The following is a 26,557-nucleotide window of genomic DNA, read 5'->3' as shown; positions in this document are numbered from 1 at the left end:
CATCGGGTCTTTCTTGGCGGTGCGCAGTCTTCTCATTGTGGTGGCTTCTCTTGTTGCAGAGCATGGGCTCTAGGCGCACGGGCTTCAGTAGTTGTGGCACGCAGGCTCGGTAGTTGTAGCTTGCGGGCTCTGGAGCGCAGGCTCAGGAGTTGTGGCTCATGGGTTTAGTTGCTCCATGGCATGTGGGATCTTCCCGGACCGGGGCTCGAACCCGTGTCCCCTGCCTTGTCAGGTGGATTCTTAACCACTGTGCCACCAGGGAAGTCCTTGGGTATTTTTCTTTAAATCAAGGTTTCTCAGCTTTCACCCTGCTGATACTTTGGGCCAGATCGTTCTTCCTTGTGGGGGCTGCCCTATGCCTTGTAGGATTACAGCAGCATCCCGGGCCTCTACCCACTAGATGCCATGGCATTCTCCTGGTGGTGACAACCAAAAATGTCTCCAGACATTGGCAGATGTCCCCAGCCAGGAGAGGGAGGGGACAAGGTTGCCCCTGGTTGAGAACCGCTGCTTTAAATATACAACTGTGTGTATAAAAGCTTAACTTCACAAAAATGAGGTCGTATATTGATCTGTGATGAACGTTTCAGTTGATGTCTGTGGTCATCTCTCTGTTGGTGCATTTAGAGCTACTTTATTATGTTTCACACCTGCACAGGTTTTCACGGTGTGCATCACCATACTTTATCTGGTCTCCTATTATTGAACCGTTAGGTTGCTTGTTACTTTACGTTTGAATTTCTCAGGGTGCTTTGCTACAGACCACTGAATCCACTCCAGGTGTTTTAAGCAGGAAGGGGTTTGTTCAGTAAGGGTATACTTGGCTCACAGAATTGTTGGGAGTATCAAAGACACACACTCCAGGCTGAAATTCTAGAAACATTGGGTTGGCCAAAAAGTTCGTTCGGGCATTTCACAACCGCTTGCTAGACACCCGAACGAACTTTTTGGCCAGCCTGATACCTCCCAAATTGTACGTGTCAGAACTGACCTGCCAGGGGAGCTGCATCCGTGATTACTGGAGCTGTGGGCTCCAGAATCAGACCGCCTCTGCTATGGGGTGGACGCCGCAGCCTTGCCTCTTTCCTCGCCTGACTCAGCTCTGAATCCGTCTTATGCAAGTGCCTCTGATTGACAGAACCCAAATCACATGCTGAACCCAGGCTGCACGTGTGTCTTGGAGATGTACTTTTCAACTTCGGAGGTCCTTGAAAGGGGTGAGATGACCGTTGATTAAAGGAATCCATAATATCTGTCCTACCACCACCCCTAGAAATGCTGCCAAGGGAACAGCAGCAAAAGTGGGGAGTTAGGAAATCCAAGGCTCCATCCCTCTACAAAAGCAAGAAATAAGGTGGCAAAACTTTTCAGAACTCTGAAATCTAATCAAAAACTTACAGCAACCGGGGGGAATACGTAATAGGTGAAGGGGGAAAATCACCGGCAGAATTCCAGGCAGAGAGCTTCCCCTGCTAGCGTCCCCCGCACCCCCAGCTCAGTGATAACTGTGAAGATGGAGGCCACTGTTCCTTGGGCAGCTCGCTAGTACCAGAGGGCGCCAAACAGACCTTGCTCTCCGAGGACTGTGGTTGTGCGTTTTGACCTGTTGATGGTTCCTTAAAGATAGGGTGGCTTCCCAGGTACAAGCGTTTGAAGGCAGAGGTATTCTGCCTCCCAGGTCGAGGGGTGGACGGGTGGTTGAAGCAGAGGCAGCCTGAGCAGCCCGACAAGAGAGCCTGGGGAGGGAGGTATGTGGGGACGGGGCTGTGAAAAGTCCCCGTGTATCCCGAGAATCTAGAAGCTCAGGAAGGACCTGAAAAGGCCTGAGCTCTGACCTCTGGCCGACCTTCAGGCTCCGTACAGGGAGGAGGGGAAGGCTGAGCCCTAAGCGGCTGCAGGCGAGTCCATCCCAGAGCCGCCCTGCAGAGACTGGGGAGGTCTCCCGGCGTTTGAGGGAATCTCTGTCCAGTCACTAGCTGGTCACTGATCTAACAGAGCGGAGCCTGCAGTGACTCGCTCGGAAAAGAATACAGACTCTGCAAAACTAGTTCAGAGAAGTCCCTACACAAACAGGCACCACCGCAAATGTAACACCAAACCTGTAACAACAAACACCACCGTAACAACAAACCCTGCGGAGGGAGAGACTCTGACTTCCCGAGTTGCCACACCGTCATGCTCTGAATGCCAGTTTGCTGCAGAAAGTTACAGGTACGTAGAAAACCAAGATAGTTTGGCACCATGCACAAAGGGAAAAAAATACAGGAACCGTCCCTGAGGAGGCCCAGACACTCCACTTACTGACAAAGACTTTAAACCAACTGCCTTCAATACACTCAGCTCAAGGAGGCCCCGGCCAAAAAACGAAAGGAAATCAAGGAAGGGATTCATGAACAAAATGGGAAAATCAGCAAAGAGACAGGGAGTATAAAAAGGGACCAAACAAATCCTGCAGCTGAGAAGGATTAGAACTGAAATGAAAAATTTGAAAAGTGTTGGCAAAGATGTGAAGAGATTGTGCCCCTCGCACCGCTGGTGGGAATGTAAAATGGTGCAGCTGCTGTGTCTTTTGGAATTTACCTTCCCATTGCTAAATAGCACACTTACACTGCTGTTTCTTGTTTCTTATTTTAGATGTTGTGTCTTGACCTCCTCCTGTGAAAGATGAGGGTTTATATTTTTCACCTCCCCCATACTTCCTGTCTTCCCATTCTACCCAGTGTGGTTGTGGGTGTTTGGCGTTTACGTTAAAATGATATAAATGTTATCTGTGGATAAGCCATGTAATAGTATACATTACATTAAACACTAACTACCCGTCCCCCAGCCCCCCGGCACCCACCCTTCTACTACTGTCTGTCTCTATGAATTTGATGACTCCAGGGACCTCACACAAGTGAAATCATACTATGTTTGTCCTTCTGTGACTGGTTCATTCTACATGATAATGTGGGCATAATGTCCTCAAGGGTCATCCATGTAGCACGTGTCAGGATTTCCTTCTTTTGTAAGGCTGAGTAATATTCCTTTATGTGTATGTGCTATTGTGTTTTTAAGTCTTAGGGGTTCTTTTTTTTGGACCCTGAATTTTTTATAGCATCCTATTCTTTTTTCACACATGTAATACCATCTATTAATCTTGCCGAGAATAATAGGTTGTTTTTATTCCCAAATCTTCCCCCTGCCTAGATTTTCCTACAGATTCCTTTGTTGTGTTGGTATCGCCGGGTCTCTGTTCTTGCTGGAGGCTTTTCGGAAGCCAGGTGGTCTTGATGAGCGTGGGGCTCTGCAGAGCTGACTGGCAGCTCCTGGCTTGTGACTGAGGCTGTCACTGTGGAGTGCTGTGCTCGTGCCATGCCCTTGACAGACTCCTGGTGTCGATGTCTGGGGCTGGTCAGATTCCCCAGAGAAGGACCTTCCGGTCTCCTGCCTGAGGGCATCGGCCTGGCAGCAGATCAGAGAAGAGGAGTCAGTGGGGAGGGGCGGGGACTGTCCGCCCCCTGGGCACCCAGTAAATACCTCTTGATTCCCTGTTTTCGGGACATGCCTCACCATGAAATAGGAATTTTGTATTGTTTTCTGATAAATGCTCTCTTGACGAAAGGAATCTTGCTTCTCTTTTGCATTTACTGGGAATTTGTTCTTAAATCCAGAAATAGATAAGCACTGTGCTCGATAACCCCCCAGTCCGGGGACCCCCCCCTTTGCTCTCCAGGCTTCGGCCATGTGGAGGGGCCGCCCCGGGCTGTACAGAGATGCCCGGGCATGTGCGGCTCTGACCGCTGTGCACGGACTTCCAGACCCGGGCCTCCTGGTCTTAACGGCCTTTGTCCCCACGTCCCCACATCCCGGTGCTCATGCCAATCGCCTGACCTTGGGGAGGTTCTGCGCCGACGTCAGGTTGGATCTTCGCTCTTCCCCCTACTGGCCTGGGATTTCGTTTTCTTAGGTCTGTTGTGTTAGCTATTTCCGGTGCACCTGCTTTTCAGACAGCAGAATTTTGTTTCCTTTCCCGTTTCCTTTTTCCTTATCAGTTAATACCTTTGGGGGAGAAAAACAAAATCTCTTCTCTGAGGTTTTAAAGCGGCTTTGAGAGAGAATGATAGTAAGAGCATGTGTCCGTCTGCCTTCTCTACCCAGGAGTCTCAGAGCTATTTAGAGTTTAAAATATTAGCCTTCAGCTGCAACGGTGGTTCCAGATATCCTTTTTTAAACATTTAAATCTTTCCTTTTTTTTGCAATTTGTGTTTATTTTACCAGGTAGAATTGTAACGTTTTTTTCTCAATGAGTGGCTCTGTGTTATAGCATCATTTATTTAACAGTCTTTGTTAAACCACTTAATAGACCCAGACATACATGGAGATTCAGCGTCTGGACTTTCCAGGCTCTTCTGCTGGTCTCTTGGTCTGGTTTTCTGCCACCAGTGGCTGCCGTGCAGAAAAATGGGAAGGTGACCGGCAGGTACTTGCCATGTGCGGAGCCGTGGGAAGGGCTCCGAGAACATTCCTTCTCCTTGTGGTTGATCACAGTGTTTGCAACTCTTCGTTTTTCATTATTTGGTTGTATTTGTTGATTTTCTAGAGTTTCTGAGGCAGACTATTGCAAATAATAACTTTCTCGCTTCTTTCCAATATTTATACCTCTCGTACTTTTTTTGTTTCCTTCATTCGTAAAAGTTCAGAAAATGTTGAGTAATACTTTTGATGATGGATATTCTTGTCTTGTTTTGCATTCAAGGTGAGTAGTATCTCACCTTTAAATATGATTTTTGTGTTGTTTCCTGATAAACACTCTGCCCACTAAAGGAAGTTTACTGAGAGGTTTTTCTTTCTTTAATCCAGAAATAGATAAGAAACGTATCAAATTTCTTTTTGGCATTTGTCGAGCAATAAATCCATCAGGTGTTTTTCTCTTTTAACCCATCTGTGTAATTAACATAAATAGATTATGTAACAGATTTCCCATTAGGGAAACATTCTTATATCCCTTGGGGGCCAAATTCCAACTCGTTCATGGTGTATGGTATTTATTAATATGGTATATTATTCCTGGGGGAAATCTCTGCTTGATGATGGCTGTTCTTTTAATACGAAGCATATTGTTTTCTGTACTGTATTCGTCATAAAGGACATTTGTCTTGTTGCGTGGTTTAGGCTGGACAGTGCCCCTCACTGTATGGTCAAGGGATTCGTTGAAGTCTTTCACACTGATTGTGGTTTTTGTCAAAATCTTTGATTTCTAAGAGTTTTTAAACATTATCTTGATTCCAGATTTAAGGGTTTGTAACTCTTATACATTTTCCTTCATTTCAGTTGAACCTTTTGATCTGAAAGTTTACATTCTGTGACACAGACATTACTGTTCCCGTTGCTGTTCCGCTTTTATTTGCGTGATGTATCTTCGGCTTCCTTTGTTTTCTGTCTTCTTTACTCGCTCTAAGTGGATTTCTTGTCAATAGTTTTAGCTTTATGTGTAATCTGAAAATTCCTCTAATAGGGAAATTTAGTCCGTTCACATTTTCTTGTGGCTTATTAGTATGGATTTAGTCTTATTTTGTTCGTAGTATACCTTTCCCTGCTGGCTTTCTTTTTACTGATTTCCAGCCACGGCACCTGTGGTAAGCATGCGGGTTGAAAAGGTGGGAAAAGCACAGGTGTCCCCACCTGAGAATCCAAGTGAAGATTAAGCTAAAGTCAGTACTTATCAAATTTGAGTAGAATAAAGAGACCTTTTTCATCACAGTTAGGTTTTTAAAATGTAGAGCTAAAAAGCCAGTCGAATGAATGAGAAATGGCTCAGGGATTCCTTCCGGGGTCAGAGCGCAGGCCGGCTGCTTGGGCCAGGTGGACGGGTCAGCCTCCAGGGAAGCAGTCAGAGCCAGAGTCGTGCCTGAGAGGGAGAGGGACTTGGGAGACCTGGGAGCCATCTGGAGCATCGTGGGCTGGAGAGGAGGGGGTCAGACAGCAACCTGGAAGGGTCGGGGGGGTGAGCAAGCTGGGCGAGGGGAGAAGGAGTGGACGTGGCCACACCATGTGGTCACACATGCAGCTGCGCAGGGGCTCCAGGGACAGAACGGTGCCAACAGCACAGCCAAGGAGAACTTCTGAGCAGCGATTTGATGGAATCTGAACTGGGCAAGATTACTTAGCAGCTTGCTGAGTAGAGCAGGATATTCTTTTTTTTTTTTTTTTTTTTTTGCGGTACGCGGGCCTCTCACTGCTGTGGCCTCTCCCGTTGCGGAGCACAGGCTCCGGACACACAGGCTCAGCAGCCATGGCTCACGGGCCCAGCCGCTCCGCAGCATGTGGGATCCCCCCAGACCGGGGCACGAACCCGCATCCCCTGCATCGGCAGGTGGACTCTCAACCACTGCGCCACCAGGGAAGCCCCAGGATATTCTTGAAAGTACTTTTAATTACCCAGGGAGCATCCACTGCTGTCAGTGAAACCCACTTAGGTACTTGTGTTGGTGTTTGTGGGAGGAGCCATCCCTTCAGCCCGGTTGTCTTTCTTGTCCTCCATCTCTCTCTCTCTCTCTCTTTTTAATTGTGATCAAATATAAATAACGTAACATTTACCGTCTTCACCATTTTTAAGTGCGCAGCTCAGCGGCATTAGGCACATTCGCGTTGTTGTTCAGCCGTCCCCGCCCTCCAACCCCAGACCATTCTTATCTTCCCAAACTGAGTCTCTGTCCCCACTGAACAGTGATTCTCCCTCCCCCCGAGTAAACTCTGTTCTCTTTCTGTCTGTGAGTTTGCCGCCCCAGGTGCCCGTAGAAGTGGCCCCGTGCAGCGCTCGTCCCTCTGCGTCCGGCTGATAGCACTTGGGCAGTACGTCCTCGAGGTGCGTCCACGTTGGGGCAGGTGTCACCCCCCTGCTTTTGCAGCCCTCCGCCTGCCCCGTGGGTGAACTCAGCAGGAACGCCTCAGTGCCCTGGGACCACTTGCCACCCTCAGTGACCCGACGTTAGACCCGTGCCTGTGGGCTGTGTGAGAAGGTCAGGCTTTTCCAGCAGGAGTATTTAGCTGTTTTGTCTTCGCTCGCTTTTCTCAGAGGTTTGGAATGTAGTCCCCCCCGCCCCCCCCAAGTCACCACCACCTACTGGAAAGACTGGGAGAGTAATTCCTCTGTGTCCTCCAGGAAAAGGAGAGTGTTTTGGTCCCCGAGGATTTGGACTCTGGAGTTCCGAGGTCATAAAGGTCTGTGTTGAGGAACTAGAGGCAGGGGGTCCCCGAGGGAGAGGGCTGGAGGGCAGGCTGGGTGTGGGCTGGAGTCGGGCTGGGGAGGGGCCGTCGGGGGGAGTGGGCAGGAGTGTCGGCAGCCCAACAGGCCACAGGCCGAGGGACCCACATCCTGTCCGTTCCAACCTGCTGAATTCCTAGCAAGTGCCGGAGAAAGGCAGGGGGCAGAAGGAAGTGGGCTTTTAGGGACAGCGTTCAAGGCTCTTGCTGTGAGTTAGCTGAGGCTTGTAGGCTGCACAGGATCGTTGGCACGAAATGCCTGCGTTCTTACACTGCCAGTGCATCCATTTCTCCGCACGCATAGAAATGTTAGGTGTCCCGCCGGCTTCAGGAAGCAAGAGCAGGATTTTCAAAGTCAAATGGTGTGAGAATGTTTCCTCCTGTCTGCTCCCTGATTGTGGGGGGTGGCTCTGGAGATGAGATACACCAGCAGCCAGTGCGGCAGGGCGGCACCACCAGACACCAAACGCCATCGTCCTGCCTTCAGTAAGAGGCCTGGATGTTTGCAGCCCTTCCCTCTCCATCCCCCAGGGCAGCACGCAAGTCTGTTTAGATATTAACAGTCCCAAGTGACTCTGCACTGAGGATTTTTTCCATTCTCTTAATCATGAAATGTTCATCTGGGAAAAAGAAGCGTTCCAGCCGCAAGAAGCTTCGGATTTCAGAGGCTGAATTCAGTCTTTCTGGGGGTGGGAGGTTAAGATTGGCTTGAAGATTGTTTGTCTAGTATAAATTAAACTCGGTCTTAGAACAGAATTCCTCCACAAGTTGTTTAGCTATTATGTATTATTTTCTTAGTAAGCACATCCAAAAATATACAAGTGCTGTTTCCCTTAAAAAATGCGTTTTTTTTTTCCTTGCTAAAAATATTCTGTTTGGAGTGCTTAGAACATCGTAGGGTGGACAGAATCATGTTGTTCCCTGAAACTTTGTGGATTCCCTTACAAATGTATAGAGAAGCCACTGGTATGTTGTGGGGTGGGCATGGGAGGGAATAAGATGAAAGAACGTCCTGGAGGGCAGTTTGGCAGAATCCATCATAATTTGTTCCACATGTGTGCAGAGTGATAACAAAAGACCGGCAACAGCCTAAACGTCTGTTGTGTCCATGCGTGTCATAGGAAAGAACGGAGATGAGAATGAGCTGGTGTATAGTGAGTATCTCACGTGTGGCGGACATCGTTCTGCATGCTTACCTGTGCCTTACGCATCTAACCTTGACTGCAATCCTGTGAGGTATCTATTCCAAATCCACTTTAAGGATTCGGAAACCAAGGCACAGAGAAGTTGCCTACGTGCTCACAGTCATACCACTAGTAACTGACGGGACTTCTGGCTTCAGAATCCAGCCTCCTAGTTTCTACACTGTAACCGTCTCTGTGTTATGTGGTGTAAAGACCTATCTCTGTGGATCTTGGTGAGAGGGAAAAAATCAGGATGCAGAACTGTCTGCACATCGTGCTACATTTGCATAAAAGGAGAGGAAATAAATATACGTGTTTGTGTAAGTGCAGGGCAGGGCTGTGCTGATTAGCATATTCTAGATCTGTGACGTCCAGCATGGTGACCACTCACCACTCGTGGTTCCCGAGCATTTAAAAGGTGGCTCGTGTGGCCGAGAACCTGAATTTTAAACTTTATTTAATTTTAACTAATGTAAACAGCCACCCGTGGCTAGTGGCTATTGTGTTGGACAGTGTAGGACAGAACAGACGCGGGAGCTGGCGAGAGAGCATTTAATCGTCTGGTCTTCAGGCTCGACTTTAGCAGAAGCTTCTGCAGAAGCTTTCGTTGGAAGGGCAGGTTCCATAGCCAGTCATTTCAATACCATGAATATAATCTAACCACATCTGATCTAGGCATTTGGGAGATGGGGAAACTGAAAACCAGAAGAGTTGAGTCATTGGCCTGAATTCACAGTCACATGGCTGCTTTAGTGACAGAGGAAGACCCGGGCCTAGGAGCTGGTCACAACTCGGGTGTGCTTTTTCTCCTTAGAGCCACTTACGTTTTGGTTTGCCAAGGCCCGTTCAATCCGACTTTCGGCCACAAAAAGAAAACAAAAACCGGACTTTTGTCTCCAGTGTCCCACAACCACATGGGGAATCCCGTCCACGACTTGCTGGTTCTCTGCAGCCCAACCACCAGGGGCATCCTCCATGTGACACCCGCTCCCCCATCACGGTGTGTCTGCCCCGCCTGCTCCACTGAACGTGGCCACTCATTCGGGCCGGGAACCGCGCTTCGCTGTTTGTCTGTCCCTCAGCCCTGATCCCCGGAGGGGCTTGATGAACACTTGCTGTAATTAGATTTCAGAGCAGTGGGTTGGGCTCTTCCTCCAGCCTGGAGATTTGACCCGTGGGTGCAGATGGTGCATGAGAAGGCTTCTGTAACACATCCTTGATGGATACAGATAAGCTCTCAGCTAGAAGGATGGGGTTTAGGGGTGCAGAGAGATGACAGAGCCTGGAAAGGGGGTGACTGGGCCATTCTAGGATGAATGGAACCAGCAGAGCTGCAAATAACCATCTCCTTTTTTAGAAAGAGACAGCCAAGAAGGTGAGTGAAATTAATGAAAATGATGGGTGAAATTAATGAAAGGCAGTAGAGGACAGGAGAGGAAGAAGATTCTTGAAACGTGTTCCTCCTGGAACGAGACCTGGAACGAGGGCTGGGCCTGGGGATGGGGCGCGGCAGGGGGTTGTTTGGGAGCCAAGCCGAAGGGGTAGGGGAGACATCACAGGAAGCTGCAGAGGAACTGCTGTCCCCTGTCCCCGTGCTGAGGGAGGCCAGCCCTGCAAGCTGAGCTGGGGGCAGGGCGGGAGGGGCGCTGGCTTGGGACTGGACCCAGCTAGTAGTTCAGGGGCCGGCGTGAGGCAGCAGGGCACTTGCAGTGAAACAGGACCACGTGTCACAATGCCAAGGTCAGAGAACCTCAGGGAGGGAAGTCGTGGCTGGGGACGCTCCAGCGCTTGTTCAGTGAAGAAGGACGAAGCAAGAAGGATAAGCTCCAGCCACTCTTCTGATGTCAGTACCCTTTTGACTCTGTCTCCAGGGAGAGGTTATGCATATCTGCCTATACATCCCTGGAGACACAGCAGCCCTTTTGTCATCAGAAAGCCCTTATCCTCAGAAGATGTTCCTGTTCTCTTTCCCCTGTAACTTACCCCTTGGTCCTCGCCATATAAGGCAAAGGGCAACCCTTCCTAGAGTCGCTGCTCTGAGCTACGCTTTCCCAGGTCTTGAGGCCTCAGTTCCTTCAACATGGATACAGTGTGGGAAGACTCATTGAAAAAGTAAATTATTCCAAGTTAATCTCTGGATTCAGTTCCAATTAAAATCCCAACTGGGGGACTTCCCTGGTGGCACAGTGGTTAAGAATCGGCCCGCCAATGCAGGGGACACGGGATCGAGCCCTGGGCTGGGAAGATCCCACATGCCTCGGAGCAGCTCAGCCTGTGCGCCACAACTACTGAGCCTGCGCTCTAGAGCCCACGAGCCACAACTACTGAGCCCGCATGCCACAACTACTGAAGCCCGCGTGCCTAGAGCCTATGCTCCACAGCAAGAGAAGCCACCGCAATGAGAAGCTGGTGCACCGAAATGAAGAGTAGCCTCAACTTGCCGCAACTAGAGAAAGCCCGCGCGCAGCAATGAAGACTGAACACAGCCAAAAATAAATAAATAAATAATTTAAAAAAAAAAATCCCAATTGGATTTCTTTATTCATGAACTTAAAATAGTTAAAAATTCACCTGGTAGAACAAACAAGAACAGCCAAGAAAGTTTTGAAGGAGTATATGGTATAATAATGAAGGCGCATTTGCCATGCCTGATGGGGAACATACTGAAGCTGGAGTAGGTCAGGCCCCTTCATCCTACCCCCGTTAACCCACCTTACGGATTCCAGAGAGATGACCATAAAATCTTAAATCTTATGCTCAGTGAAATACGTCAGACAGAGAAGACAAATACTGTATGACATCACTTATATGTGGAAACTAAAAGATAAAACAAACTAGTGAATATAGCAGAAAAAGAAACAGACTCACAGATACGGAGAACAAACTAGTGGTGGGGAGAAAAGGGAAGGGAGGAGGGGCAAGATAGGGAGAGAGGATCAAGAGATACAAACCACTACACATAAAATAAATAAGCTACAAGGATATATTGTACGGCACAGGGAATATAGCCAATATTTTGTAATAACCATAAATGGAGTATAACCTTTAAAAACTGTGAATCACTATGTCGTACACCTGAAACTCACATAATATTGTATGTTGACTGTACCTCAACTTTCCAAAAAATTTTAAATAAAAAATAAATAGGTAAATAATTTTTTAAAATGTGACTAGTACAACTGAGGAAAAAAAGGATAAGCAAAACTTTTCAGACTGGAGAGAGAATCAGCCACATACAATCTTAAGTAGAGAAACAAATAATAAAACAACGATATGAATAGGATCAGGAGAGGAAAGGAATTCCAGGGAAGCCCCAGAGTTATTTGCTTGAGGGACAAAAGGTTGGTTTCCATTCTCCACTGTGCAGCAGACATAAAAGAGGTACATTAAGCAAGTTCTGAGTTACCTATACCTGTACAACAAACCACCCCCAAAGCTAGTGGGTTAGAGTAACAATAGTGTTTTGTTCCCAAGTCTTCGGTTTAGGCTTGACTTGCTTTGCTGCATCATGTCTGGGGCCCGGAGCAGTTGGGGGCTGGCCAGCCTCTCTCCAGACAGCCTCTGCCCTTGGCTGGGGTGGGCTTCCACATACCGGGGGCCTCGGGGCTCCCAGAGATGGTGTTCCGAGTCCCGGGTAGAAGCTTAAGGCTCCTTGTGCCCCAGCCTTGAGGGTCCCACGGGTCACTCCTCCACACTCACGTAAACTATTAAGGCCAAATCAGATTTCAGGAGGAGGAGGGGGTACACTCAGCCCCTCCCGTGGAAGATTTCGGAGACTCTGTAGCCTCCTTTAATCTGTCACAAGGGGAAAAAAATTACGCTCACTAGACTGTCTTTCTAGCAAGTTCTTAATTCCATTTTCCTTCGCTCATCTACAGCCAAGTCTGTATTCTCCTTCCTCAAAATTTTGGGGGGGGGAAGAAAAAAGAGGGCATAACGCAAGGAACTATTCAGTATAGAAACGTACAATTATTAGGACTCAGATTCATTCATCACCTTGGAATCTACATTGGCTTATTCTGTCTGTATTTGATGCCATTAATATTTTTAATAATGTGTATTATTTTTCCTAATTGTAAAAGTAGCACATAGTCCTTGTAGAAAAAAAACAGGAAACACATACAAAAGGAAGATGAAGAATTAGGTTGAATGTCAGCTCAATTTGGTTCCTGTTTCTGCTTTATTGAAATCGTTTTGGCGTCTGAATCTATGCATTTGTTATTCTCTGTCTCTCCCAGATTTCCTCAACTAAGTCAATGATGATGTAGAAGAATCCAGGAACAACCCTCTAGACTAACGTTTATCCAATAATTCATGAAAAATACCAAGTATCTAGAAGTTACTGCATATGGCAAACATTTCAAAAACCAGAACGTCGGAGTTTTCCCACGAGCTTCATTGGAACGTATACAGATTAGAAACCTGAGTTACAGATGTTTTATGAAGTTTTTCAAAAGAAAAGTTTACTTAGCTTAATTGGTAGACAACCTAGGGTATTGCCAGTTCCCCATTCTGAGCAATGATGCTGCAGTAAACATTCTTGTAGGTATGTCTTTGGACAGCTAGATGCATGACTCTTTCTTCTAGAAAAGTTGCCTAGAAGTGAAATTGCTTGATCAAATCATATTTTCATGAAAAAAAAAAATGCTTCCGGTTGCCTTCCTAAAAGCCTGTACCAATTTGTGTTCCTATCAGCCAATATAAGAATACCTATTTCCCCGTATCTTCATTACCTCTGTGAATTTACCATCTATATCATTTTTGCCAATTGGTTGAGTGAAACATTTCGCTATTTTTATTTTCTGGTGAGGCTGAACACCTCTTCTTATGTTTCTGACTGTTTGTTTTTCCTCTTTGGCACCTCACCAGTTCATTCCTCTGCCAGTGTTTGCTTGAGCTGTTTCTCTCTTTCTCATGGTTTAAAGGAATAGATGCTGGATATTAGTCATTTGCTGTATGTATGCATCTATCTTATTTTTAATGTTTGTCATACAGAAACTTAATTTTATGTAGTCGGTTCTCTCAGTCCTTTTATGCTCGTTGCATCTTGTGCCTTGGATGGCTTTCTTTCCCCAAGATGATAAATCCGTTCATCTATATTCTAATAATGTTTGATGTTGGCTTATAAATTTCGCTATCTGATAAGACATACTTATCTCCAGGCAGCTAATCTCCGAGAGAAGGGAAACTTGGGAGGTGACCCCATGGTCACAGCTCTCTGCTGGGGAACAGTTTCCATCATGGTGCAGAGCTGGCGTGTTTTGGGGGGGTGGGAGGCAGTGATCAGAGTGGGCACCCAAAACAGTGACGTTCAGCAGTATGGGGCCTCAGAAAGGAAGAATCTGCAGAGAGGGGCCCCTGTGGTCCACAGGTGGGTCTCCATCACTCCATGGCTGAGGACTGTGCTGTCCACGTGTGGGTCCAGGCCACTCGGGGTTCACCGGGTAGCCCGAGGGTGGACCGGCTCCTGGAATGGGATGGATGCAGACACGTATCCAGACAGGGAGTGAGGCCGGGTCACGTGCAGGGGAGGGCGTGCAGGCCGCCTTTGTGGTGATTTCACCCGCCACCTGCCACCTGCCCCCCGCCCCCCACGTGTGCACGTGCTCTGTACTGTTTCTCACCAAATCTTCAAAGGAAGCTTGGGTCTCCCCAGGACTCCTTCCTAGACAAGCTGAACCTTGCTGAGGAATGAGCTGATTTTATCCTCCATGAGCTATAAATTGTTACATCCCCCCCCCCCCCCGCAAAAAAAACCCAGTCTGATTCTACAGCTGTGACAATAAGACGTCTCCAAAAAAGGTCCAGGAGGTCCCAGAGAGGGGATGCTAAGGCCTCCGTGTGCCCAGGACAGCTGGTCCCTACAGCAGGGGACAGACGGCATTTTCTAATCAGTCTCCTGTCGTCTCCCCAGAACCTTCATTTTTTTTTTCTTTTTAACTTTTTAAGAACTCGTGCGTTTAGTGCACACAGGGTCGACCCGCTCGTAGAAATCTAGCGGAGGAGCCTAGAGAGGCCCTGAGAGAAGAGGAAGACGGGGGGGGAGCACAGCCACATCCTCGGTGGGGTTGAGGGGACCCACCCGTGTAGGCTCGGCAGAGTGGTTCCTGTTTTTACCAGATGTTGGTGTTTCCAGGCAACAGAAGCAAATGAGATGGACCTTCCAGAAGCAAAAGCGGTGGCGTGTTGGGTTCTGCTCTGCCCCGTCCGTCTGCGTTAAGAGCGCTGCCTCTCCACTCGCCCTTCTGGAGCTTGTCTACAATCTCAGCCACTCTGATTATTTTCTTGGATGTTCACTAAAGTTAGTTTAGCTTCCCCTGTGCCCTTCAGTGTTTCCATGTTTCTCAAATGACTTTTGCTGCCCTGAGGACAGAATTCTCTTATCTTTCGAAATTTTCTTCTAAGTGCTCCTAGAAACTTAACCTATTTTGGAGATGCTCAGAATATTACCTTTTTTATATCTGAGCCTTCCTTTCCCCAGAATTTTCTCTCACTGAGAAATATCTCTGAGGTATTTATATCCCAGAGAAAGTTAAAGATAATTTGCAGTGAGTAATCACCCTTGGGAAAATAATCAGCAAGTTTCTTTTGGTTGTCGCTTTGCTGTTTCCTGCCAGTAAATCTTATAGTACCTAAACTGCAAAATGTTGGCATTCTTTTTAATAGCCACAGTTCAGCCCCTTAAGAAGATCAGGGTCCCAGTTTCTTTCCTTTTTCCTTCCTAATCCATCCCCCTCCCCCCTCCCCCTCCTCCGCTCCCTCCCCCTCCTCCCTCCCTTCCTTTCTGTTTTATTGATGTAGGTTTTATTGTACATACACACGTACAGCTCACTGAATTTTCACAAAGTGCGTGTAGCCCACGTCACGAGCGTCCAGCTCACGACACACAGCATTGCCCCCACCCAGAATCCCCTTCGTGCTCCCTTCCAGTTACCGACTTCCAGTCAAGGATAGCAGTTATCGCAGTCAATGTTACTCAGGAATAAGTAACAAGGCAAAGAATTGAGGATCTATCTTGTAGAATGCCTTGTTGGCCGTTTTCCTTTTTTCTCTAAGTTATTCTTTTGATGAAGCCCTAAGATTCAGCTGAATGGGCACTAGGAAGAGGAAGACATCGTATTAGCACTCACGGGGTGTTTGTGTTCTTGTCCTTGGTCAGTGCATCTATGAGCATTGAGGACTGTTGCCCGCAAGCTCGGCAGGCCTCACCCCTCACCAAGGCTGAGCCGACCTTGATCATCCCCAACTGAAAAGAAGGCTTTTCATCCTGTCCAGGGGTGGGGCCTGGAGTCAGTAGTCACCTTGTTCCTTGGCCCAGGAAACTGTCCTCTCTGCCCTTACCCGGCACCCCGGTCCCATCCACGAGTACCTCCTGCTGTGTTTCCTTGACCTCTCTGGTCATGGCAGTGGGGCTGGGCCCACAGCCCCTGCCCAGCTACCCTGGATGCCTTTCTTGTCCAGGGAAACTGGCCACCCAGAGAGAGGTGGTCCCTGTGCTGCCACCGGCACCCCCAAGCTGTCCACATGGTCCAGTCTGCAGGGCCCCCCGGGAAGGCCGTGCCGTCCCCAGGAAGCACCGGCTCCCTGCTCGGCGAGGCCATCGCCCTGCGTCCTCAGCATCCCCTGCGCCCCCTCGGTCTGCTGACCAGAGACCCTCAGAGCACTCAGGTCAGTGATCTGAAGACGGGTGCACAGGTGAACGGGGATTCAAGTGAGAGAGACCCGGTAGGGCACACATCAGCTCACCCCTTTCCTGTGATTCACGTGAAAAACACGGCCGTTATCAAATTGTGTCACCCCACAGCTAACCCCTCACTCACCCAAATATACCTTGGGGGGCAGTAAGGAAGCACATGGGGTGGTGATATAGCAACAGGGCGACCGCTGAGGCCTGATGCCTCCGCACGCTGGCCCTCACCTTCTCTCCAGAGGGACCATAGATGCACACGTGTTTAGCTGTCCCGCCAGCTGTGCTGAGGTGGGAATTGTTGTTACTCTTGTTGTTCACATAGAACCATGGACAGTTTCAGATGACCTTCAGGGAACTAGAGCTGGGTTGTTCCACCCAGAGATAAAAGTAAGGTTTTTTTCATAACATCATGTTCTTAGAATGAACGTAATGTGACGAATCATAGCCTGATGCCGTCTCTCTCTGCCAGAGTCAGAACTGTTCAAAGTCCCAAACCTGGGAAACGGTTGACGTGAAAGAGAAGCCCTTCCTGACCCAGATGTTGGATTTGCTGAGCTGACCGGATTTGGAATTTCCATTATTCCTTTTTTTAAAAGCTAGGACACTGCCTCCTTTGTCTGGGACAGTGTTGGGTGGTCCCGCTGCTGAAGCGTGAGGGTCTGTGTGTGTCTCAACGATCCCCGATGGCCTGCGAGGGGCTGTCCACCCGGAAGTGACCCGGCCATCTGCGCTGTCCTGAGGGCATGAGTCGTTTTGATTGACTTTTCAACCCTGGCTTTGGTTGCACCAGGTTTTCGTCTCAACCTGCGCAGTAAACGAGGACATTTACACTTCACGTCAAAAGCTGCCCTGAGTGGTGTTCAGTGAACTAAAACAGAGGGCGCCGTCCTGGTTTTGTGAGGTGGGTGGCATCGTCATCCCTCTGGGTCCCTTTGGGCTCTCCAGACGCCAGTGAAGATTGTGCAGATGGGGAAAAATGATGCTTTGTGTCACAGATGGCACGAGAGAGAAGTGTAGAAAACGTTTTCGCGTTTTAGGAAAAGAAAGATCTGCCAAGTGTCAGACGCTTTCAATGTAAAGTGAATTTACACAGGAAGGAAGTCGGGGAGGGAGAGAGAAAAGAAAGGGGAAAGGAGGAAGGAGACACAGCAAGAGGACACGTGCCCTGCAACCGGGCGGGCGGGCGGGAGCCGGCCCGTGACTCGGGTACACCGGCAGCATTTCTTTTCGCTTCAGCTCTCTCACCTGTCAAATGGTCACCACACCGCTTACCGTGCATGGTGGTCCTGGGAGTTAAATGAGAAAATACACAGCGACAGGCACCTTGTAGACACTCAGCAAACGTTTCTGCCCTACTGCCCCCTTAAGTCTGGACCGCGGAGCATTTGGAAACACCGCCCCTCACGGTGGTGCCCGGTTTCCCTGCAGCTGGCCCGGCCCAGCCTGGCTTCCCCTTCCCAGGGTCTGATGGCCCAGTGTCTGCTTTGAAAGCTGGGAGTGAACTGGATGGACCGTGGCCCCGCCCAGCTCTTCCCTCTTCAGAAGGTATAAAGTCAAAGCACTTCCCATGTCTAGAGCAGCCCCCAGCCCCCGCATCAGGTAGCTCCAAAGTCCCCAGGAGGCTTTTGAAGCCAAAGATGCAGATGAGCCATTGTCAGGGGTCCCGGCTTTGGGTCCAGCCTGAGAACAGACGGGCCCCTCCCAGCGGGGGTTCTCAGACGTTTATGTCACACTGGTACCTGGCAGCTTGTGTGTTTGGTTGTGCTCTGGGCCACGTCCCTTCGCGGGGAGTGGGAGTGTGCTTGCAGACCAGACCCGGAGCACGACACACAGCTGAAGGCGGTGCTCCCGAGGGGCATCCTGGGGTCCCGGGACCACCCTGGACTGCAGTTGGAGGCGGGAAAAGACTTGTTAGAGAGGCCAGATGTGGGCCCTGGGTCCCTGGCGTGTCCTGGTTCAGGTAAAGCTGCATGTGTGGCGGCAACACTACCTCCTCCACTGAAAGCACCCAGGACAGGCCTGCGCTCGGGGCCCCCTGGGGTGTGCCCTCCTGCAGGCGCTTGCGCGGCCTCTCCCAGGCTGTTTCAACACATTCAGGCAGCCGCTGTGTAGATCAGCCTAAGCCGTGAGGGGTCGGTGGGCGTGGGAACCTGGCATTTCATTCAGGATGAGCCTGTGAACTTGGGAAGAAAACCAGCCCTGTTAGGATGAGCTCGGTCAGGGAGAAAGAGGCAGATGGGTGTGAGGGTCTAAGAGGTGGAGGTAGCCTGGAGCTACCGGGGGTCCTGCCTGGGAACCGTCATCTCCGTGGGCTGCCTGTCAAGTTGGATGTTGGCTTCCTTATCACTGTTTGCCAGGCAGCTCCTGGGGCCCCCGCCTGTCCTGAAGGAGGAGCTCCTTTCTCCCCCCCTGAGATGCCCCCAAGTTGTAGGGAGAAGAGGGTAGTGGCAGGAATAAGCCATGTGGGTTTTTAAGGTCTTCTTGTTTAGTCTTGGTCTCCCTGTTGTTCATTGGGGTCATAGGTAATGATGGTGATGGTGGTGATGGTGATGGTGGTGGTGATGGTGATGATTCTTCTTTGGCCATGTAAGGCTGGGAGGTGCTGGGATGTGCAAAGCTGACTAGGTAGGTTAATTTGAGAGTAAGATGTCAGAGCCTTTGACATACCAGAGGGTGGGCAGAAGTTCCCTACTGTTTTGAGATGTAGAGAAGAAACTTATGGTTACCAAGAGGGGAAGGTGGGACGGGGTGAACTGGGAGATTGAGATTGACATATATACACTACTATGTATAAAATAGATAACTAATGAGAACCTACTGTACAGCACAGGAAACTCTACTCAGTGCTCTCTGGTGACCTAAATGGGAAGGAAATCTTTAAAAAAAAAGGATATATGTATATATATAACTGATTCACTTTGCTGCACATCAGAAACGGACACAATATTGTAAAGCAGCTATACTCCAATAAAAATTAATAATAAAAAAAAGAAGTTCCCTACTGTTTTGAGCTCCAAAGGCTTTTCTCGTGCCTTTTTTTTTTTTTGGCCATGCTGCATAGCTTGCAGGATCTTAGTTCCCCATTACCCCTGTGGTGGAAGCATGGAATCTTAACCACTGGAGCGTCAGAGAAGTCCCTTGTGCTTTTCTGTGAATGGATTTGGGCAACACCAGGCCACCATTCCTGGTACCAAAATTAAAGGTACTGTCAGCAGATTGGGTAGTGTCTGATCTTGTCTTACTGCAAACCCAGAGGTGGATACGCACATGGATCCTAGCACGGTCCCGTTCATAGTCTGTGACTTGGCACGGTTTGGTGATGAATGCTGCTTTTCCCCCACAGAACATCGATATCACCAATTTCAGCAGCAGCTGGAGTGATGGCTTGGCCTTGTGTGCTCTCCTGCACACCTACCTGCCTGCTCACATCCCATACCAGGAGCTGAACAGTCAGGAGAAGGTAAGTCCCCCCCCCCCACCCCTCCCTGGTCACCCCTGTTACCCTCCAGAACACACAAGGGGAACTCCTCATACTTTCAATACATCCCAACCGGGGTGAGGTTTGTGGACTTGAGGTAGTAATTGGGGCATTGATTCCAGCACAGATAACTACGGAGGACAGGTCTACACTGCAGAACCCCGCCCCTGGTAAATGTTCTCAGTTTCCTGTGCTACCTAGAAAAACACAGTGGAACCCAGTTGACTGTGGCTGCTGAGAAGTTCCTGTCACCCGGTTTTCAAAGAAAGCCCTGATGGACTCTCACCTTCATGATTTCAAGACCTTGGCCAGCATTTTCAAAATCTTTCAAAATCCAAAGAACCAGAAAGCACCACTAAAAAGAGTTCCCTGCTCAAATAAGCTTGGGAAGCTGTATATTTGATCACACTTTTGGAGAGTCACAGCACTCGTAAAGACTTCAAGAAGTCCTTTGTTAAAGAAACCTGTGTGACTCTGTTTAGCCCAACCTATATCAGAGCCACAGAACCTTTTTAACTTTTAATATAATCACCCGTAACAGGAATCAGCGGACTTCTCCTGTTGGGGGCCAGTGGTAGGCTTTGTGGATCTGTGTTCTCTGTCACAGCTACTCAGCTCTACCACTGTGGCTCCCAAGCAGCCACAGATGTTTGTAAACAAATGGGCGTGCTGTGTTCCAATAAAACTTTATTTACAAAAACGAGCTGAGGGCCAGGATTGGCCTGCAGGCTGTGGTTTGCCAAATCCTGACCTAGAACATCCTAAAAATCACATTCCACAGAGTGTACTTTGGGAAACGCTGTCCCGGGCCCTGTGCTCATTCACTCAACAAGCATTTCTTGCCAGGCGTCAGTCACAGTAATAAGGGCAGCAGTGAGCACGTAGACAGGTTCTTTGTCCTCAGCAGGTGGACGTTCAGTAAACAAGTGAGTAAACCTGTAACAAGCAACACTGTAAATAAACAAAATGTGGAAGAACATGAGAGAAACACGGGGCTGTAGGGTGAACAAGGGGACCTAACTTCCTTCCACCAGGAAGGCTGGGAAGGTCTCCGAGGAGGCGGAATTCCAGCTGAAGAGCTGACATGAAGGAACCAGTGACACAAAGCGGGGGAGCTTTCCAGAGCCAGGGAGCACAGCCGAGGGGATGCCCGGTGCTTGCAGCCAGGGTTGCAGGGGACAGGGAAGGCGGCCTGCCATGCCGCCTGGCTTCCACAACAGCTGGCAGACGGCATTGGACAGTGACAGACGACGATTCCTGTTCTGAAAAGATCTCTCTGTGAAAAAGTGAACTGTCACGGGGACAAGAATGAAAGAGAGGCTGCAGTTGGGAGGTTGTAGGCATTGTGGTGAGAGCTCACTTCCCTGTTCACCCGTTAGTGGAGGCCAGTAGCAGCATCGTGGGTGGGAAGGCGGAGGAAGATTCGAGATACATCTGAGACGCAGAACCAGCTGGACACGGTGACTAAGTGGCTGTGGGGAGAAGAGAAAGTCGGAGGCGACCCAGGTGTCTGGCTGGCAGGACAGTTTGCTGAGGGGGAAGGAACAGAAATGTTTGAAAGCTCTGGTTTTGACTTTCTCACACTAGGATGTAAATAAAGTCCAAATGGTCCTGGCACTGATGGCGATGATAACTGAACAAAGTGGTTTAATTGTTTAAGGTGTGTATCGGTCAGCGTTCTCCAGAGAAACAGAACTACTAGGATTTGGGTGTGTATGTGTGTAAACACACAGATATATATACACACATACAGAGAGAGAGAGAGGGAGAGAGATGTTTATTTTAAGCAGTTGGCCCATGCAGTTGTGGAGGCTGACAAAGCCAGGGTTTGCAGGGCGGGCTGGCAATCTGGAGACACAAAGTGTTGGTGTTACAGGTGGAGTCTAAACGCCGTCTGCCAGCAGAATTCCCTCTTCTTGGTGGGAGATCAGTCTTTTTTCCATTCAGGCCTTCCACTGATTGGGTGAGGCCCACCCACATCATGGCAGGTCGTTTGCTTTCCTCAAAGCCCACCCACTTAAATGTGAATCTCGTCTTAAACATACCGTCACGGAAATACCTAGAATAATTTTTAGTCAAATATCTAGGTACCAAGGCCTAGCAAAGTCAACGCATAAGATTAACCATCACAGAAGTATTAAAGTTTCAGGGCATAAATTAAAATTTATGCTTTGTAATCTGTAAAGCAGGCTGGACAGGATTATTAAACGTTTTGGGGGGGAAATGGTCCGTTTTGAATCATGTTACATCTGAGATGTCTGTGAAGTATGCAGGTAGCAATGTCAGAGGCAACTGGATAGCAAACCCAGGGTTCAGAGGGCAGGTCAGAGCTGGAAATAGAGATTTGGGGCCCCAGGAAATGGACCAGCTGTGTCTAATTGAGCTTAAATGATGGAAATGTGATACATCCATGCTGTCCCGTGCGGCAGCCACTCGCCACATGGGCTGCTGATGGGAAGTGTCTCGTGTGACTGGAAAACTGAATTTTTAATTTTAATTACTTCTAATTAAATAGCCACATGTCATGAGTGACATGAACCTGAACAGGGCAGGTATAGGTGGTATTAAAGCCGTGAGCGTGGAGGTCACCTGGGCCCCAGGCACTAAGGAAAGGCCCTCCCCGTGGCTCCTCTGCTCTCAGCATCTCACTTCTGACACCTCTGTGAACAGCTGTGGGGGGCCCACACCAGGTGATTCTGCACCCCCTGCTGTGTGTCCTGCAGTTTAACTCAGTTCTGACACTGTCCACTTGCAGACGGCGTCAGGTCCCACAGGTTAAGGGCTCAGTCCTCCACAACTGCCCACCCCCTTCAGACACCTGTCACAAGTCCAGGTTGTCACCTGTGTTTCCAGCCGACCGGCTGTAGATCAGAGGTTCCCAGGACCCCCTCCTCGGGTTCAGTTAATTTGCTAGAGCAGCTCAGAGAACTCAGGAAAACAGCTGACTTACGAGGTTACTGGTTTGTTACAAAGGATATTAAAGGATACGGATGAGCAGCCAGATGAGGAGATGCGTAGAGCGAGGTCCGGGAGGGTCCCGAGCACAGGAGCCTCTGTGCCCTGGAGTTTGGGGCGTGCCACCCTCCCACACATCGATGCGTTCACCCACCCAGAAGCTTTCTGAACCCCGTCCTTCGGGTTTTTGTGGTGGCTTCATTATTAGAGGCATGATTGATTAAATCATTGTCCTTTGGTGATTGATTCAACCTCCAGCCCCTCTCCCGCCCCTGCAGGTCAGGGCGTGGGACAGAAAGTTCCAACCCTCTAATCCCGTGGTTGGTTCCCCTGGCAACCAGCCCCATCCTTCAGTCATCCAGGGGTTTAAAAAAAATTGCCTCATTAACATAAACGCTGGTGTTGTTGGAAGAGGTTTGTTATGAGTAACAAAAGACACCTGTTTCGGGCTTCCCTCGTGGCACAGTGGTTAAGAATCCGCCTGCCAATGCAGGGGACACGGGTTTGAGCCCTGGTCCGGGAAGATCCCACCTGCCACAGAGCAACTAAGCCCGTGCTCCACAACTACTGAGCCTGTGCTCTAGAGCCCACGAGCCATAACTGCTGAGCCCACGAGCCACAGCTACTGAAGCCCGCGTGCCTAGAGCCCGTGCTCCGCAACAAGAGAAGCCACCGCAATGAGAAGCCCGCGCACCACAACGAAGAGTAGCCCCCGCGCACCGCTACTAGAGAAAGGCCGCATGCAGCAACGAAGACCCAATGCAGCCAAAAAACAAAAGACACCTGTTTCACCTTTACTGCTCTGAAGCTGTTTCTGGAACCGAGGACAGAAACCAAATATTGTAACAAAAGATGCCCCCGTGGCTCCTACGTAGAAAATTACAAAGGTTTTAGGAGCTCTGTGCCAGGAACCAGGACAGAGCAAAGGTGCATTTCTTATTATAAATCACAGCTTCACAGAGGCACAGGGAGAAGACCAAGGAACAAGCTTTGAGGAACAAGGAACACACCTGTCAGGACAGAGGAGGGTGTCGCCACGGAAGGACCAGAAGGTACCGCCACGGAGGAGACCAGCGGGGGCACGTGGAGTGCCGGGGTCCACGCAGCCCGGGCATTGCTGACAAAAAAGTAATCAGCTGATCTAACGAAGAGATAGAAAATTTTCTTGGAGCCAAGTTGAGGATTATAACCCGGGAACAGCTTCTGAGAAAGTTCCAAGAACTGTTCCACCCTTTAGAGGTCAAAGCACAGTTACATAGGATTTTGAGACAGAGGGCTGTGCATTAAATGGTTCACATGATCCAGGTCTGCTGCGGGTCATGGGTCATGACGGCCCCTGGCAAGACTAAGAAGGAAGGTTGTCTTCTAGGGAGTGTCTCGCTGGTCCTGGGAGAATGGTGCTCCTTGCGGTTGAGCAGGCATTCCTGCCGATGGGGAGGTCTGTTCTCAGAAACAGTGTGTCAACACAGGCAGATCAAATCATTACAGTTTAAAACTGAGCATGTGTGTGAGACTCAGCCTGGGAGTATCTTGCTGGTGGAGAGAGGGGGATTCAGGCAGGGAAGCCTTCCTAGAAGGGGCCTATTCGAAGTTGGGCTTCAAAGGGGACGAACTAATTTGAACGAAAAGTATGCCTTTGACATCATCAGGACGCGTGGAGTCCAGCCCTCACCCGGAGCCTGAATCTGGGGAGCTCTCAGTGCTGGGCGCTTCTCGGGTTTTTTGCTGAGCAACATACATCAAAAAGGGCACCAAGAGAGGCCGGTAATATTTGTAAAAACCCATTAAAATCAGAATTTAAAAACTGTATGATCTAGCTCTCGACAGCCCAGAACGTTCGTAAGTCATGAGCTGTTCCTCCTTCCTCAGTGGAAGTGTGACATCGGTACTAGGTAGGGAATTTCTGATAGCATTAACAAGGATGTCTCCTGAGACGTTAAAGAGATTTACAAACACGGGATGTGAGTTACAGTCAGTGGAAAGTTTGGTGTTTTTTCAGTAATAAGCCTATTCCTCTGTCCTCCTGTGAAACTCCCGCCGAGGTGCTCAGATTCAGGTGATAGGACGGACCGTCTTTATGTTGGTGTCTGAAACGAAGTACTGATGTGAGGGGGAAATTCTGGGCTGGGGCTCCTCAGTCCCGTCAGTGTCAGGCGAGATCCCCACTGCAGGGCCAGCTGGCAGCAGAGTCCCCATGGCTGGGGGCTTCCACTGTCCAGGGGCTGGAAGGTCCTGGCCGGGCACACTCTCTGCGTCTGTCTCCCCTCTGGCCTCCCCACAGTGGCCGTGACGGTGTTCTAATGAGAGAATTAGGATCAAGATGCTTCATCACTGCTGCCACCAAAACCAATAAAAGTCGTTTTCATGCACCGGAAACCACCTCTCCCTGTAATGGTCCATGTCATACCATATGCAGTTTCAGAGTGTTTTCCGACAAGTTTTCGACTATTTCTTCTTTGTTCAATTTCTGCCTAGAAAACACTAGCAGTTTCATTAGAATCAGGATAAAGGGTCGGGGGGGGGGGGGGGGGATTCTGTATAAAACCTGAGGCATTTAGAAATGCCTTTTGCTTAGACCTTACTGGTAATCAAAGAATACAAATTAAAACAAAATATTATTCTTAGCCTGTCACATTTGGCAGAGACTTTTGAAAATCGTAACATTCTGTGCAAGTAAAGGTGGGAGAAAAGGGGCCCTTACACGCTGTTGCTGGAACTGAAAACTGTGTTAACATTTACAAAGCTGTTGGGCATTGCATACCAAACACCGTAAAAGAATGTTTGTATCTTAATGTCTGGAGTAATGGGAGCCTAAAAACCATTGGCTTACAGACCCCTAAAGTTTCCGCTCAGTCCATCCCCATTAATTACCTTTAATATGGAGGAAGGGGGCCGGCGGCTTGGGCAAGACGACCACAGGTCAACGGCTTTCCAAGGCCCCGACCACAGACCAGAAGAAAAGTGTTTTGCCGTGTTCTAGTGTTTCCCGTGACCTGGTACCTAGTACAGAGAGTTTGCCTCAGTATCCAGCGGACCCCTTAATCTTCAGGCACCAGATGTGCCGGAAAGGACGGAAAGGGGAAGTGGGGAGATGTATAAAATTCTGTAGAAAATCTAAATGCATAAAATTACAAAATTCTGCTGAGCAACAGAAAACGTGAATACATAGGGAAACATTCGTCTCTCAATTAGACTTACTTTACCAATTTAATTAAAGTTTCATATAATCTGAATGACTTCAGATGAATTACGGGAGGAGGTGTGACCAAATGATTCTTAAGTTCATCCAGGTGAAGAAGCATCAGAGAACAGCCAGAAAGGGTCTCAAGACAGGAACAACAAACGAGGGCTAAGTGATGTGGAGCCTCTAAAGTTCTAGGGGAAATTATTTTCAACCTCGAGTTCTGTATCCAGCCAGATTATAACCAAGTGAGATGGCAGAAAAGAGAAAATTTCGTATATGAATGCATCCAGAAAATGTATCTCTCCCACAGCCTTTCTTTAAGAGGGAAACTAAGAATGTGCTCTAGTAGAATGTGGTTCTCAGGGGAATTCCCTAGCGGTCCAGTGGTTAGGACTCTGAGCTTTCACTGCGGAGGGTGTGGGTTCGATCCCTGCTCGGAGAACTAATATCCCGCAAGCTGCAGGGCGCAGCCATAGATAGATAGATAGATAGATAAAAAAAATTTTAAAAAAGAACAGGGGTTTTATCCAAAAACTGACATGAGGTTTGTGGACAAAAAGTGTCACCTGCCATATCAGTAAACAAAGGACGTTGAGGCCATCAAGCCCTCAGCCACTGCCCCCGCCCCGACCATGTAACCTGCGAGGATCCAGGATGGAGGAAAAAAGCAGGATACGGGCCCTAGATAGTTAAGGTGCATTTCAGAGAAACGATTTCAGTGAGCCCAGACTCTTGCATCTTCCCATGCGTAGAAAAGTGCTAAACTCACTAGCTTGAGAAGTTTGTTTTGTTCTTTAATTAGCAGAAATCTTTTGATATTC

The 26,557-nt window shown here is 48.9% G+C and overlaps 1 protein-coding gene across 2 annotated transcripts in view; it reads left to right on the top strand.

The window, feature by feature from the left end:
- SPECC1 (sperm antigen with calponin homology and coiled-coil domains 1) overlaps positions 1 to 26,557 on the top strand; it is a 271,479-nt gene that overhangs the window by 200,174 nt on the left and 44,748 nt on the right. For both annotated transcript variants that reach the window (XR_003438067.1, XM_027131125.1), the window contains one exon: positions 19,463 to 19,579. Coding sequence is in view for 1 of the 2 variants with exons in the window: in XM_027131125.1 (XP_026986926.1) it covers positions 19,463 to 19,579 (117 nt within the window). In the remaining variant the exon portion in view is untranslated. The remainder of the gene's footprint in view (positions 1 to 19,462; positions 19,580 to 26,557) is intronic.

The sequence above is a fragment of the Aethalodelphis obliquidens genome, unplaced genomic scaffold (assembly GCF_003676395.1).
Source record: "Aethalodelphis obliquidens isolate GAN/ISIS:26980383/991018 unplaced genomic scaffold, ASM367639v1 scaffold38, whole genome shotgun sequence".
Lineage (NCBI taxonomy): Eukaryota > Metazoa > Chordata > Mammalia > Artiodactyla > Delphinidae > Aethalodelphis > Aethalodelphis obliquidens.
Note: the sequence above shows the minus strand (reverse complement) of the source record. Positions and strands in the feature narration are given on the sequence as shown.